The sequence below is a fragment of the Molossus molossus genome, unplaced genomic scaffold (assembly GCF_014108415.1).
Source record: "Molossus molossus isolate mMolMol1 unplaced genomic scaffold, mMolMol1.p scaffold_m16_p_10, whole genome shotgun sequence".
Lineage (NCBI taxonomy): Eukaryota > Metazoa > Chordata > Mammalia > Chiroptera > Molossidae > Molossus > Molossus molossus.
In genome coordinates this window covers 54553743-54568019 of record NW_023425345.1, presented here as the reverse complement: position 1 = coordinate 54568019, position 14277 = coordinate 54553743, and the positions used below count along the sequence as shown (strand labels likewise).

The 14277-nt window shown below is 35.5% G+C and overlaps 1 protein-coding gene across 6 annotated transcripts in view; it reads right to left on the bottom strand.

The window, feature by feature from the left end:
• PPP1R12A (protein phosphatase 1 regulatory subunit 12A) overlaps positions 1-14277 on the bottom strand; it is a 160112-nt gene that overhangs the window by 47236 nt on the left and 98599 nt on the right. For all 6 annotated transcript variants that reach the window (XR_004958268.1, XM_036250853.1, XM_036250854.1 and 3 more), the window contains exons 6-8: positions 7815-7889; positions 7087-7175; positions 6836-6993 (exon numbers count right to left, since the gene is read on the bottom strand). Coding sequence is in view for 5 of the 6 variants with exons in the window: in XM_036250853.1 (XP_036106746.1) it covers positions 6836-6993; positions 7087-7175; positions 7815-7889 (322 nt within the window). In the remaining variant the exon portion in view is untranslated. The remainder of the gene's footprint in view (positions 1-6835; positions 6994-7086; positions 7176-7814; positions 7890-14277) is intronic.

The window sequence follows — 14277 nt, the reverse complement described above, 5'->3', positions numbered from 1 at the left end:
TAACCATATAAAAAGTAGAAAGAACAGTTTAGAAATAGTCAAATCAAGCTGTAGCTCTACAGGGAAATGGATGCTTTCTTAAGCTTGCCAAATAAAGTATGATAAGGCCTTGTTGATACTGAAAGAATGAGAGAGAAGGAACCACACAGCATTTACATGGATTAATTCTTGAGACTGAGTCAAATTTTCCTGGCACAATTGACTATTAGCAACAGGAAGAACAAAATTATCATAGTACAATGCTTCAGAGGAACATTTAAAGTTAGCTCAGTGAGAAACTAAGCAGAGTGTGACCTGTATGCTTAAGTCCCACACAAGGAACTAATACAATACAATTTGATTGTAATTAGCTCTATTTATACTTATAGAATAGTATAAAGAACTATCCAGATCATCTAGTCCAATTTTTCTCATTTTTTAATTTAACTTATCTTTATTGTTGAATGTATTACAGATGTCCCCCACTGACCTGCTCCTCCCCAATACCACACCCCTCCTGCCTTCCTCACACTTGTCTGTGTTCATCGGTTATGCATATATGCATAGAAGTTATTTGGTTTATCTCATCCCGCCCACACTCCCCCCTTCCCTTTGAGGTTCATCAGTCTAACAAACAATTTGTACTTCTTAATTCCTTCATCTTTTTCACCCGTCCCCCAAGCTCCCTCCCATTTGTCAAGCAACAAAAAGTTTTCTGTGTCTATGAGTCCCTTTCTGTTCTGCTTGCTCATTTTGTTTGTAGATTCAACTGTTGATAGATATGTATTTATTGCCATTTTATTGTTCATATTTTTGTTGTTGTTCTCCTTCAAGAAGGTCCTTCAATATTTCATATACGTAATACTGGTTTGGTGGTGATGAACTCCTGTAGCTTTTTCTTGTCTGGGAAATTCTTTATATGGCCATCTATTCTAAATGATAGCTTTGCAGGATAGAGTGATCTTGGTTGTAAGGTCATTGCTTTTCATCACTTTGAATATCTCTTACAATTCCTTTGTGGCCTGCAAAGATTCTAACAGGGTTTTCTTTTTTCTTTCTTTTCTTTATTGATTTTTAGAGAGAGGGAGGAAGGAGAGGTAAAGAGAGAGAGAGATAGAGATAGAAACATTGATGAGAGACATCGATTGGCTGCCTCCTGCATGCCCCCAACTGGGAATTCAAAGAATATACTTCATTTTATTTTATTTATTTTTCTTTATTTTTAGAGAGAGAGGAAGGGAGAGGGAAAAAAACATTGATGAGAGAGAACATAGACTGGCTGCCTCCTGCATGCCCCCCACTGGGGGTTTGGCCCACAACCTGGGCATGTACCTTGACTAGGAATTGAACTGGGGACCTCTTGGTGCATGGGTCAATGTTCAACCACTGAGCCACACCAGTCGGGCTCAGCTGACAGTCTTATGGGAGCTCCTTTGTAGGTAACAAACTGCTTTTAAGATTCTCTCTTTGTCTTTAATCTTTTGCATTTTGATGATAGTGTGGACCTCTTTGGGTTCATCTTATTTGAGACTCTCTGTACTTCCTGGACTTGAATGTTTGTTTTCTTCACCAAGTTAGGGAAGTTTTCTGTCATTATTTTTTCAAATAGGTTTTCAATTTCTTGAGCTCTCTCTTCTTCTGGAACCTCCATGACGTGAATATCAGTATGCTTGAAGTTGTCTCAGGGGCTCCTTATACTATCCTCATTTTTTTGGATTTTTTCTTTTTCATGTTCTGATTTGTTTTTTGCTTCCTTATATTCCAAATCAATGGTTTGCCTCTTGGATTTACCTACTCTAGTATTGATTCCCTGTAAAGTATTCTTTATTTCAGTTAGTGCATCCTTCATTTCTGACTGGTTCCTTTTTATGTTGTTGATGTTCTCAGGAAGTTCCTTGGAGTTCTTCTTAAGTTCCTGGAAGTTCTCACTAGGTTCCATGAAGATTTCACTAAGTTCCTTTAGCATTCTTATAACTAGTGTTTTAACCTCTGCATTTGATTGATTGCTTATCTCTATTCTGTTTAGTTGTTTTCATGGAATTTTGTTCTGTTCTTTCATTTGGGACATATTTCTTTGTTTCCTCATTTTGGCTGCTTCCCTATGTTTGTTTCTATGTATTAGGTAGAGTTGTTATGTCTCCTAGGCTTTGTAGGGTGGCCTATAGTTGTAGGTGTCCTGTAGGGCCCAGTGGTCACTCCACCTGGGCCCTCAAGGTGCACCTCTAGTGTGGACTATACACCCTTCTGTTGTCATTGAGTCTTGATTACTGTTGGCACGTCAATGGGAGGGATTTATTCAGGCTGATTAGCTGTAAGGACTGGCTGTGTGTACTGACCACTGGCCTCTGACTCCCTTGGAGGATCAGCTGTGTAGGGGCCCAAAACACAGAGCAAGACTTACTTTAGCAGGGCTCTGGTACACACGGAGTCTACTCACTGAGTGTGTCACTTGTGGAGGTGGTTGGGTGGTGGTGCTTTGATGAGGTCTGAAGCTGTCCACTGGGTGTGCTGGCTCTGGGGCAAGGTCAGCCACTGCCTGTGTTCTACCCGGGGCCAACTGGCATAAGCTACAAAGTGATCTGCAGACGGCTGCTTCTTGTGCTGAGCTTGGAGGTGCCCAGGAAAAGCCAAGTTGTGAACCAAGGCTGGTTGCTTCTAGTGCCAGGCCTGAGAAACTTAATGAGGGATGTGGGGCTCCCTGAGACCAGATGCTGCTTGTCTGAGAGATTTTAGAAAACTCTGAAGCAGGATCCAAGATAGGTCAATCCTATGGTAAAGTCATTGGAAACAGCTTGGATGGGCCAAAAAGTTGGGTGGGCCAAAAGTTGGGTGGGGCAGGGCCTCAGGGAATTACCAGGCAGGGCAAAGAGTGTGAGCCAGGTTAGTGGAGTCCCAGATATGGTGGTTGACAGTCTGCTGCCCCAAGGAAGGGCTCATCAAAGAAACAATGGCCTCCCATAAATCTGTCCAGGAGAAAGCTCCCCCTTCAGCTCTTGCTCCAATGCCAAACAACTCGGTTCTTCCCCATATGTCTCTGGTGCCTTTCAAGCTGCCTCCCCAACACTGGAGCCCAGAAGGAGTGAGTCCAAGTAAGTCTGTGTGTGGGCTCTTTAAGAGGAGCTGCCTGGGGCTCCAGAAGCCTCAGCCTCCCTCAGCCTCAGTTCCCACTGGTTTTTACAGTCAGAAGTTATGTGGACTTCTCTTCCTGGCACTGGAACCCTACGCTGGGAGCCTGGTGTGAGACGAGGACCCCTTGCTCCCCAGGGAGGACCTTCATAGCCAAGGTGTCCTCTTGATTTTTATCTGCCACAGGTGGGTGTGGGATCAGCCCATCCATGCCTCTGCCCCTCATACTAGTCTCGATGTGGTTTCTTATTTTTGTAGTTGTAGGACTTCCATTCACTTCGATATTTTGTTTGTTTTAAATAGCTCCCCAGTGCCTACCACTGAACAATAAATTATATAGAAGGGGCCAATTTAAAAAAATTAGATGACAAAAATCTCTGTGAATGCCTCGACCTTCCAGTTCTTTAATTCTACTACATAAGTAGTAAAGGACTTAACACATGAGTTAGAGAATCTGGGTGCCAGTCCTGGCTTTCTTGTGCACATGTGCATATAGTTTAATTTGTAATTATATATTTTATTATAGATTGGGGGCCGAGTCACGTCACACATGAAAGAGATTAACTACATTAAAATAACTTTAAGTACTTATAAAAGTACATTAAGACAATTTAAATTTCAATGATATAATTTCATCTTGAACATGGGAAACAGCACAAATTTAACTATTTGATCATATTTAAATCAGTAGTGTAGAATTTTATATACTTATTATATGAAAGACAATACAACAGATTGCTATATAGTACCCATATAAAGCGGGTATTATTATCATGATTTTATGGAGAAATTTGAGGTTAAATAAATTACCTACAATTACATGCATGAATCAGTCTGTGTTCTTAAACACTGTGCATGCTGATTCTCATATAATTTGCATTTAAAATTAGAAATATTTTGATTAGCACATTATAGAACTAAATTATAATATTTAATGACTATCTGTTGCTTTAGCTTTCATCTTTGCCCATATTACTGTCTCACCAAGGTAAAAGATATGACTCACCTGACCAGCAATGTGACAGCAAAATATTAAAGCCCTAACTAAAATTTAGCTATATATATATATGTATATATGTGTGTGTGTATACACACACACACACACACACAAACATATATATAAACTCTGTGTATTACCAAAAGCTAATGTACTTGTATGATTAACAATGTTTCTTCAAACAAACAAACAAACAAACAAATAAATACATAAAGGAATCCAAAACATATCACCTGGCAGTAAAGCTAGCCTGTATCTGTTTAGTAACATCTTGCTTTTAATGGGAAACTTATGTTCCTCAACATGTGTTCATTTGGTAAACTTTAGCGTCTCACATATTTTTATATAAAATATTTTGCTGAATAAAAATAAAATGACTCAAAACTGTTACTGTTGTTTCTAGAGGACATATAGATAGTCCAAGGAATTCTAGGGCTCCATTTTGTGTTTACCAATGACCACCAAACTGGTTTTGATAGCGATGACAGGTTTTTTCATTGAACAAAAATCTTATTAGAAATGGTGAATTTTTTTCTGAGAAAGTTATGTTAAAACAATTGATTATGCAATTCAGAAATGGCAATACTGGAATCTCATGCTGTTCAGAAGTTTTGAGTGATTAACTAATATAGAATAAGAAAATAAATGTTAATAAAAGCAATTTGGGCCGGGCCGTTGTGGCTCAGTGGATTGAGTGTCATCCCATGGACTGAGAGGTCCTCGTTCTATTTATCGGGGCACATGCCCAGGTTGCAGGCTCGATTCCCAGTGGGGGTTGTTCAGGAGGCAGCTGATCAATGTATCTCTCTCACAATGATGTTTCTACTCCCTCTCCTCTCCTTTCTCTCTAAAAAAATCAATAAAACATATTAGGAGAAAATAAATAAGTAAATAAAAGCAATTTGGTAAAATCTATAAAAACGTGGATGAGAGGAAATAATGCAGAAACAATGTTCTTGATAATATAAAGGAAAATAATGTAAATTGTTATGGCACTGTTGGTAAAGCAATTTGGTAGCATTTATAAAAACTGAAATTGTGATGACTACATGGTAATGGAAGATGGCGACAGAAGACTATCTGACTTAGGGTAGTGTGCACACAGTGCAATATACAGTGCTTGCAACAATGAAATATACACTTGAAACCTACATGATCCTATATAAATTTAAATTAAATTAACAAAATAAAATAAAAAGGAAACGTGACTAATAAGTCAATTTTAAAGTATATTAGAAAATCTCTTGAACTTTTACACAAGGATGCAATTACACAAAGAATCACTGCAGCATTATTTGCAACAACTGGGAATAAAGTAAATATTTATCAAAAGGGAAATGGATGTACTAATGAATATTATACAGACAACTAAAGAGGTAAGTTATGTAAAGACGAGATACAAACAAATCTAAAAAATACAACTTTTGAGCAGAAAAAAGCAAGTTGTCTAACAATTTCTAGGGTATAAAAATAAAAACAAAACCTTATAATTACTATGTATTATTTCTGAATGTACATGTAAGATAAAAATATAAAAATAGACTAGAAGATTACAGAAAAAACTCATGCTGGTGATTGACTTAGGAAAGAAAGGAAAGGGAAGTAGACTAGGGTATAAAGAAGACAACTGTAGCCCTGGCCGGTTTGGCTCAGCGGTTAGAGTTTTGGCCTGTGGACTGTAGAGTCCCGGGTTCGGTTCCTGCTAAGGGCACGTACCTCGGTTGCAGTTTGTCCCGGCCTGGGGTTGTATGGGTGGTAACCACTCGATATGTCTCTCTCGCATCGATGTTTCTCTCTCTCTTCCCCCCTTTCTCCCTCCTGCTCTGTCTGAGGATAAATGCAGAAATGTCCTTGGGTAAGGATAAATAAAAAAAAGAAGACAACTGTAGCCCTAGCTGGTTTGGCTCAGTGGTTAGAGCGTCGGCCCACAGACCAATGAGTCATGGGTTCGATTCTGGTCAAGGGCACGTACCTCAGTTGCGGTTCGTCCTCGGCCCTGGGCGGGTTATGTGGGAGGCAACCAGTCAGTTGATGTGGCTCTAACACATCAATGTTTCTCTCTCTCTTTCTTTCTCCCTCCCTCCTTCCATTCTATCTGATGATAAATAGAAAAATATTCTCGGGTGAGGAATAAAAAATAATAAAAAAGAAGACAATTGTAATGTTTTAATTTCATTAAAAGAAAATTTTAAAGTAAATATAGCTAAATGTTAACAGCTATTAAGTCTTGTAGTTAGAATACGAAAGTTTATTATACTTTTCTGTATCTTTAAAATATCTCAAAGTAAATTCCTCTACACCCTCACAAGAAAGTACCTTGATTCATACCCAATTTTCTAAAATTTTACTATTTCTTAGGTAATATTTGGGATGCTGCTGGGACCTGCTTCTGGACTTCAGGGCCTCAGAAAACAGCATGAACATTCTTGAATTGCTGTTGCAAGACCTTATCTACATTAACACCTTATCTACACCATCCTAAGGGAGACTTAGAAGTCTCTTCACCTTCAAACCTAAAAAGGTTGGAAAGAGACAGAGGTGAACAAGAGCCTCCAAGTCATTGGAAAACAAAAAAAATCACATCTGTATTCCCTGAAAGGTAAATTACTGGTCTGGTAGGTATCCAAACAAGTAGCCAATCAGTCTGAAAAGTTTCAAAATTAAAGCCTGATCTCATCTTAAGTAACACTGAATCAAAAATCATTGAACATTCTTTTATCCTTCAAATTTTACCTGTTTCAGCTTCTGATTCTGAGTCATCTTCCTCATCTTCTTCACTAGAGCAGCTAGATTCATCTTTCTTTCCTTCTTCTTCATCATCAACCTTTTCTTGTTCCAGAGATTCAATACGAGATGCATTTTTCTCTGGCTCAATAATCAGTGTCTCTTTGCTGTGAAAGGAAAATAGCTTTCAGATGATGCCTGTGGCCATCATGTCAACTCATTCATAACAATAACAAAACCTACTTTAATATTTTACTTACTTTTTAAAGGTCTTCTGTGACTGATTATTGTCCATATTGGCCGTTGATTCAATTAGTGGAGATTTCTTCTCCCGTTTTTCACTGTGGAGCTTTATAAAAGTTATGCAAAGGAAAATAAGAGTACTATTAAAATAATATTAATTAGTAAAAAACAAAATTTAAAATAAAGCAAAGTTGTTTCCCAAAGACTAAACAAAAACAAAATTAAGCAAAGAAAATATTTAAGTTATACCTAAAAGAAAAGGGTTTGGATAAACAATAAAAAAGATTAGATAGTTAAAAAATTCCATGAAGGAGTATTGAATTCTTTTAGATCCTTTTCACTAAAAAGTTTGGGTCCAATCACCACTTAGACGTCTGGTAATATTTTACTTAAAAATTTGTTTCCTAGTTACATCACCCCCTTGCTTTATCCAGGGTCTGCTACGAGAAATCTGAGAGTTTATAACCTCTACTTTCTAAGCAAACTTTATGAAATTAGAACAACATGTTATTCTTCTGGACATACACCTTACAGAAGTATTCATTTTGTGAAGGGGAGTTTAGAAAAATGGGATAAGCAACATGCAGGCAAAACACTATGACTCCTTTATTCTCTTTCACTGGCATTTTAGTTTGATGGCCAAAAAGTATAAAACAGCACAAGAATATTTTCTTTACCTGTCTGAAATTCAAAGCTATAAAGAGAATTCACTAATGTAGACTATTTTTACAGTCATCAAACATACCAGATTTTGTTTCTTTTGCAACTCTTCTAAATATCCTAAAATGTCTTCATCTGCTACATCAAAGGCTGTCTGGCCCTAGATAGGAAACAAGGGGGGTGGTAATGGTAAAAAGTCAATAAATTATAAAATGTCTTTGGTGATTCTATATGATTATATAGAAGAAGTTAGATACCTATTCTATGATTAACAAAATAAAAACATATTATATATGACTCAAAGGAGATATATGCGAAATCCATGTGTGAGAGAAGTAGCTCATACACTTCCCCTGGTTTTTTTTTTTTTTATAACACCTTTATTGAGATATAATTCACATATCATACAAATCACCCACTTAAAGTATACAATGAAATGCTTTTTTAGTATATTCAGATTTACAACTATCAACTTTAGAACATTTTGATCACCCCAAAAAGAAATGACATCCCCATTAGCAGTCACCTTCCCACTTATCGATTGACCCTAACCTGAGGCAACCACGAATCTACTTTGTTACTATGGATTTGCCTATTCTGGGAATTTCATATAAATGGAATCATGCAATAAGTGATCCTTTGTGATCGGCTTTTTTCACTTTGCATAATATTTTCAAGGTTCATCCATGTTGTAGCATGTGTCACTACTTCATGTCTTTTTTTTTTTTAATCCTCACCTGAGGATATTTTTCCATTTTTTGTACAGATAGAGTGGGAGGGAGAGAGAGGAAGGGAGAGAGAGAGAGAAACATCGACGTGAAGGGACACATCGAGTGGCTGCCACCCGCACGACCAACCAGGGCCGGGGACAAACTGCAACCGAGGTACATGCCCTTAGCGGGAACCGAACCCGGGTCTCTCTGGACCGCAGGCTGACGCTCTAACCGCTGAGCCAAACTGGCCAGGGCCATGTCTTTTAATCTCTGAATGATATTCCATTGCATGACACACCACATTTGCTTTTGCTTTCTGCTACATATAATACATAATACTACTGTGAACATTTGGTTACAAGTTTTTGTTTAGGCATCTGTTTTCATTTTCTTGGGTGTATAGCTTATGAGTGGAATTACTGAGTCATGTGGTAGTTACCATATGTTTAACCTTTGGAGGCCTTATTACTTTCTGATCTCTATACAAACTAACTAAATTCTTAGAGTAATAAAATTAAAATATGTATTTCTAAACTGCTTAAAGTCCAGCCTGCCACAGGTATGGCTTAGTTTCAAAAATTAATCCAGATGAATATCTGTCAATCTATTTTTATTCAGTGTGGAAAAGAAAATTTAAGAGTTGTTGACCAAATATAGGAAGGATTTTTCCTGCTGCCTGCATTTGTCCTTATAATAACCCTAACTGGTACAAATTTCCAAAATGCCAAAAAGTTCATTATTTATAATATATTCTACCCTATATGTTAGCCATAGTACACCCTTTCTCAGAAAACATTGAACTTCTTTCAACTAGAAATCACTTTGAAAGGAAATTCAAATGTCTTTCACAACAGATGTCTCATATCCACAACAAAGCCAGATGGGTAGATAATAATGACTTTTAAAAATCACAGAAATCCTCCCATTTAAAAAAAACAAACAAAACTACAACCCTCAATTCTATTCCAATATCAGGATGTTGACATCTACTTAGTTAGGAATTACATTTCCCAACACTATAAAGTGATATATATAGATATAGATATCGATAGAGAGATATATATATATGCTACTCAATATTTCAGATAGTTTTTCCATTGTTTATTTATAAAATAAAAGTTATGATCTAGAACATATATCTTAAAAGTACATAAAATGCTTCTTTATCAAGATAGGGGAATGTATGTATTTAAAATTTACAAGATTCTGCCCTGGCCGATTTGGCTCAGCGATTAGAGCAACAGCCTGTGGACCAAAGGGTCTCAGATTTGATTCCCAGTCAAGGGCACATACCTGGGCTGCAGGTTCCATCCCCGACTGGGGTTGTGTGGGAGGCAACCAATCAATGTGTCTCTCTCACGGTGATTTTTCTCTCTCTCCCTCTCCCTCTCCCTCCCTTCCACTCTATCTAAAAATCAATGAAAAAATGACCTCAGGTGGATTAACAAAAAATGAATAAATAAAATAAAATTTACAATATTCAAAAACACTTTTATATCTGACTTCTCTTGTCAGAAAGTCTTCCCAGTAGGAAATTCAAAGGCAATCTATCCTTCGCATGTAGTCCAAAAATTTTAGCTTTAATAAACCTTTTAACCCCATTTCCAACTTGAGTGTTAAATGCTAAGAATTAAATTCCTAAAGAAAAAATGGTTTATAGACAAAATAATGGGCTCAGAATTAGAAAGTGAATTTTAGATTAGTAATACATCTTAATCCCAGTTTTGCTATTTATCATACTCTCTTTGTATGATTAGTTCTATAATGTTACAAATGCTATACTTGCTAAGCATTTATCAACCCTTTTCACAAATAAAATACTATACCTTGAACATTTAAAAAAACTATAATAAAATTTTAGCAGCAATTAAAGGCAATGCAGTTATTTTAATAACTGAGGAATTTTCCTTTATAAGAATAAGAAACAGGATCACCTTACTAACCTTTCTTTTTACTTTCTCCCTTAATAAACGAGTCTACTCCGCAAACAGCAGCTGATAGAGAATAAAAACTAGAGTAAAATGTAGGCTATAAACACAGAAAAGTTTCTAATTTCAAAAAAGCACACCAATTAACTTAACTCAATAACTTAACCACGCTCTTGAAACAATCACTATAGGATGGTTATGAAGCCTATCCAGCTGTCACTATAATAAGGCTACTATGCTTATTAATGGGGTACTAACTAAGTAGAGCATATAAAAGTCACTCAAAGCAACCATGAAATTATTGAAGAAGGTACAATGCTGAGGTATGAGAAAATAAAACTTTTATCAATCGAGAAAACTATCTTCAAAAAAGTCTGTTCAATACATATGTAAATTACTAGAGCCACCCTAGAGCCATTGTTTAGTTGCAGTTTTCTTCATACCTTCTCACTTGTTCTAATTCAATTGCTTTTGCAGGTATGATCTCTCTTTATCTTTACAACCAGTGAAATAGGCAGGACAAGCATTATTATGATTCCCATTATACATATGAGGAAACCTAGGCTCTGAGTGTATGGTATTTGGCCAAGGTCATGCAGGTAATGAAGGGAAAGTGGAAACAGAATCTATGTCTCTATTGCTCCACTGTCTTTACAGAAAATAAGAATAAGCTCTGATAGAATCAGGAAAAAGAATCCGTGTGTTCATTAATAACAACAGCAATTTTGTTATTCATTTAAATCTTTATAATGACAGCTATGAAGCTAAAAAGTTGTCTATTAATGATTGCAATACTGCATTTAGAAAAAATTCCAACTACAAAGGCACCTTATTTAATATTTTTAAAGAGCCAATATGTAGGCACATTCTAGTAAAACAATTATTTTAATTAGTTAAGAAAACAAAATAAAAATCTTTCTATTTAAAATCTGTATTACATAATTTATCATAAGTTAAAATGACAGCAAATGTGTTTAGAGTTTGCAAATAAGTTAAAGAAACAAGACTAAAATTTCTAAATACTACTATAATGTTAGCACATTTCCCCTATTTTTATGTAGAAAAACTTTCAAGCTTTTATGATATGATTTATTACATTTTCTATATTGTACATTTCCCCAAATTATGTTCTCTATTAGTAAAGAATTTATCTAAACTCTGAAAGTACCTTAACTACACTTCTTGATATCATATAAAAAATATATATAGTAAAAAACTTCAATCTACAAGTACTGAATGAAGAAAGTATCAAATGACAAGATAAATTCATATAGGCAGGCTTACACAATTAAGACTAACTTGTTTTGATTGAACATGAAGTATGACATGTTACTTTAAAATGCAGCCAATGAAAACAGACAACCTAAGTCATATAGGCAAAATTATAAAAATTAAAAGCCTCATAAAAATATCTTCCATTACTATAGAATGTACTTCTCAAAAAAAAAAAAAAAAAGGGCTTGCATTTGGGTATCAGATATATTTATGCTACAAGTCTTTAAAATCCTATGTATATTATATAGCCCCTTGTTATAAAATCTTGATATGTTAAAAGAAAAAAATTTTAAACCATATTTTTACAACTTATGAGTTAGTATCAGGAAAAATAAAACATACGAGAACTCAAAAACTAAGAAAAATGGCAGAAAAACTTAATTTGCTAAAAGGAAACAATTATTAGGGCTTTATGAAAATTACTAGACTTCTCTAATAATGTCCCTGAATCTGCAAAATTCAGATAACAACTTCATATGGTTGTTAAAGGATAGCATTGTCCTAAAACAAGTTGAAAACCAAAAAAATTCTAAGGAATTATGAAGCACAATTCTTTTAAGATCATATAAAGATGCATTAAATTGATAAAACGAGAAGATAGGTATTAAAATACAGGGTGACCCAAGGAATTGCTAATACAGTAATATAGAAACAAAAGATAAAGCAAAATGATTTTTTTAAAATGTTTTTTTATTGATTTTAGAGAGAAATGGGGAGAGGAAGAGAGAAACACCAATTGGTTGCCTCCTGTATATGCTCTGACAGAAAATCGAACCCATGATCCTTCTTTGCATGGGACGATGCTCAACCAACTGAAGCCACATTGGCCAGGGCCAAAATGGTTTCATATGTTGTTTTTTTACCTAGAGCATAATTATAAATTGTATGGCATAGGAGTTAGACAATGATAGAATACATGCAAGATAAAATAATCTTTTTCTCATACATACTATGTATTATGTGTTTCATTAGCAAAACAATATGTTTAAAGTAGGAAGTGATATAATCTTTTTGGAAAACCATTTCAAGTAATAAGCTTCTCTCTTCTGGTCTTTATCTGTTGGCTGCTATTACGGAATAAACCAATATCGACACTGCCCATGACAATGGACAAGTGGCCTGTCGGGGGCACTATTTGGGAAACAGGAATGCAGAACAGAGATCAGAAGGTAACAGGTATTGATTCACTAATTTCTTCAGAAAAATCCCAACTGCTGGTGGGAATTTCTACACAGGAGAATGTAAATTGGCAAGCTAAAATTAGCTGGTCTTTAAGTTAAAATTAAATAGTATTAACATTCATTCACCTTCTAATGCTGATTATGAAACAGAAAACTGTTATAATTTAAAAAATAGACACAGCAAATTATGAAAACTTTTAATAAAAATTTAGATAGAAGACAATTATTCATAAGCACAAACCTAAACTTACAGGTGGATCATTCCCAGTTTTTTTTTTTGAAAGTTTTTTAAATTTATTTTTTAGTTTTTTTATCTTCAAGTAGAAAGAGAGGGAAAGACAGGGGAGGGGGAGAGAGAGAACATCGACCTGAGAGTGACACAGTGACTGGTTGCCTCCCGCACAATCCAACCATGGGTGGGAATGAACCACAACTGAGGTACAAGCCCTTGGCCGGAGTTGAACTCAGGACTCATTGGTCTGCAGGATGATGCTCTAACAGCTGAGCCAAACCGGCCAGGGCTCAGTTTTTTCTCCTGACTTTCCTAAAGATTTTCACCACTTCCTGTGACTTTCTTGCCTGCACATTTCATATATATATATATATATATATATATGTATATATATATATATATATATATATATACATATATTTGAAACAACCCAGAAAGAACAAAGTTCAGAGGTCTTCTTTATCTCTTTATGTCAGCAACTAGGACATGAATCTGCAATACTATCCACACCTCCAAATACTTATAAATCATGGGCATATGGTATATTATATCTCTTCCCTTGGCAGACTCCCCAATTACAAAATGCAGTTACTAGAGTAACCAGTTCCAGAACCCATATTTAATAGACACAATAGAATTAGATGTAACCATCTGAATAAAGATGAGATCACTTTAGGAACCTATGCTAAGTAATTTACTACATTAGCCTATGAAATGTAATATGTAAGGGATTTTCAATGGAAATTAGGGATAATTAAGCTCTTAGAAGAAACATGTTTTAAGCTCTGCAACTGTTGGTAAATGATCCTCATCATCTACTGACATTGAATGGGAGGGAACCAACTAGTAAGACTATTGGTGACTGATGACTCTTGAAAGGGAGCAAAGAAGAAAAATCTAATCTAACAAAGAATCTGATAACTTGAATATGTTCATGATTTTGTGAAAAGCACTTATATGGCATTTGCTCCCTCTACCCCTTAATATTGGGTGATATTAAAGTAAATCATTTACCTCACTACACTTTCCTTATCTGCAAAACTAGGAGACTAGATGTTGCATCTCAATGATCTTATTTGGCATAAAACTTTATCTCACCTGATATAAGACTCTACTATCCATGTCATTTAAAAAGCATAAGCAAGTTAATAGAATTAGAAACACATCTCTATATGTGTTCCAACTCATAAATATAACGACAGAAGAAAACATTCATATA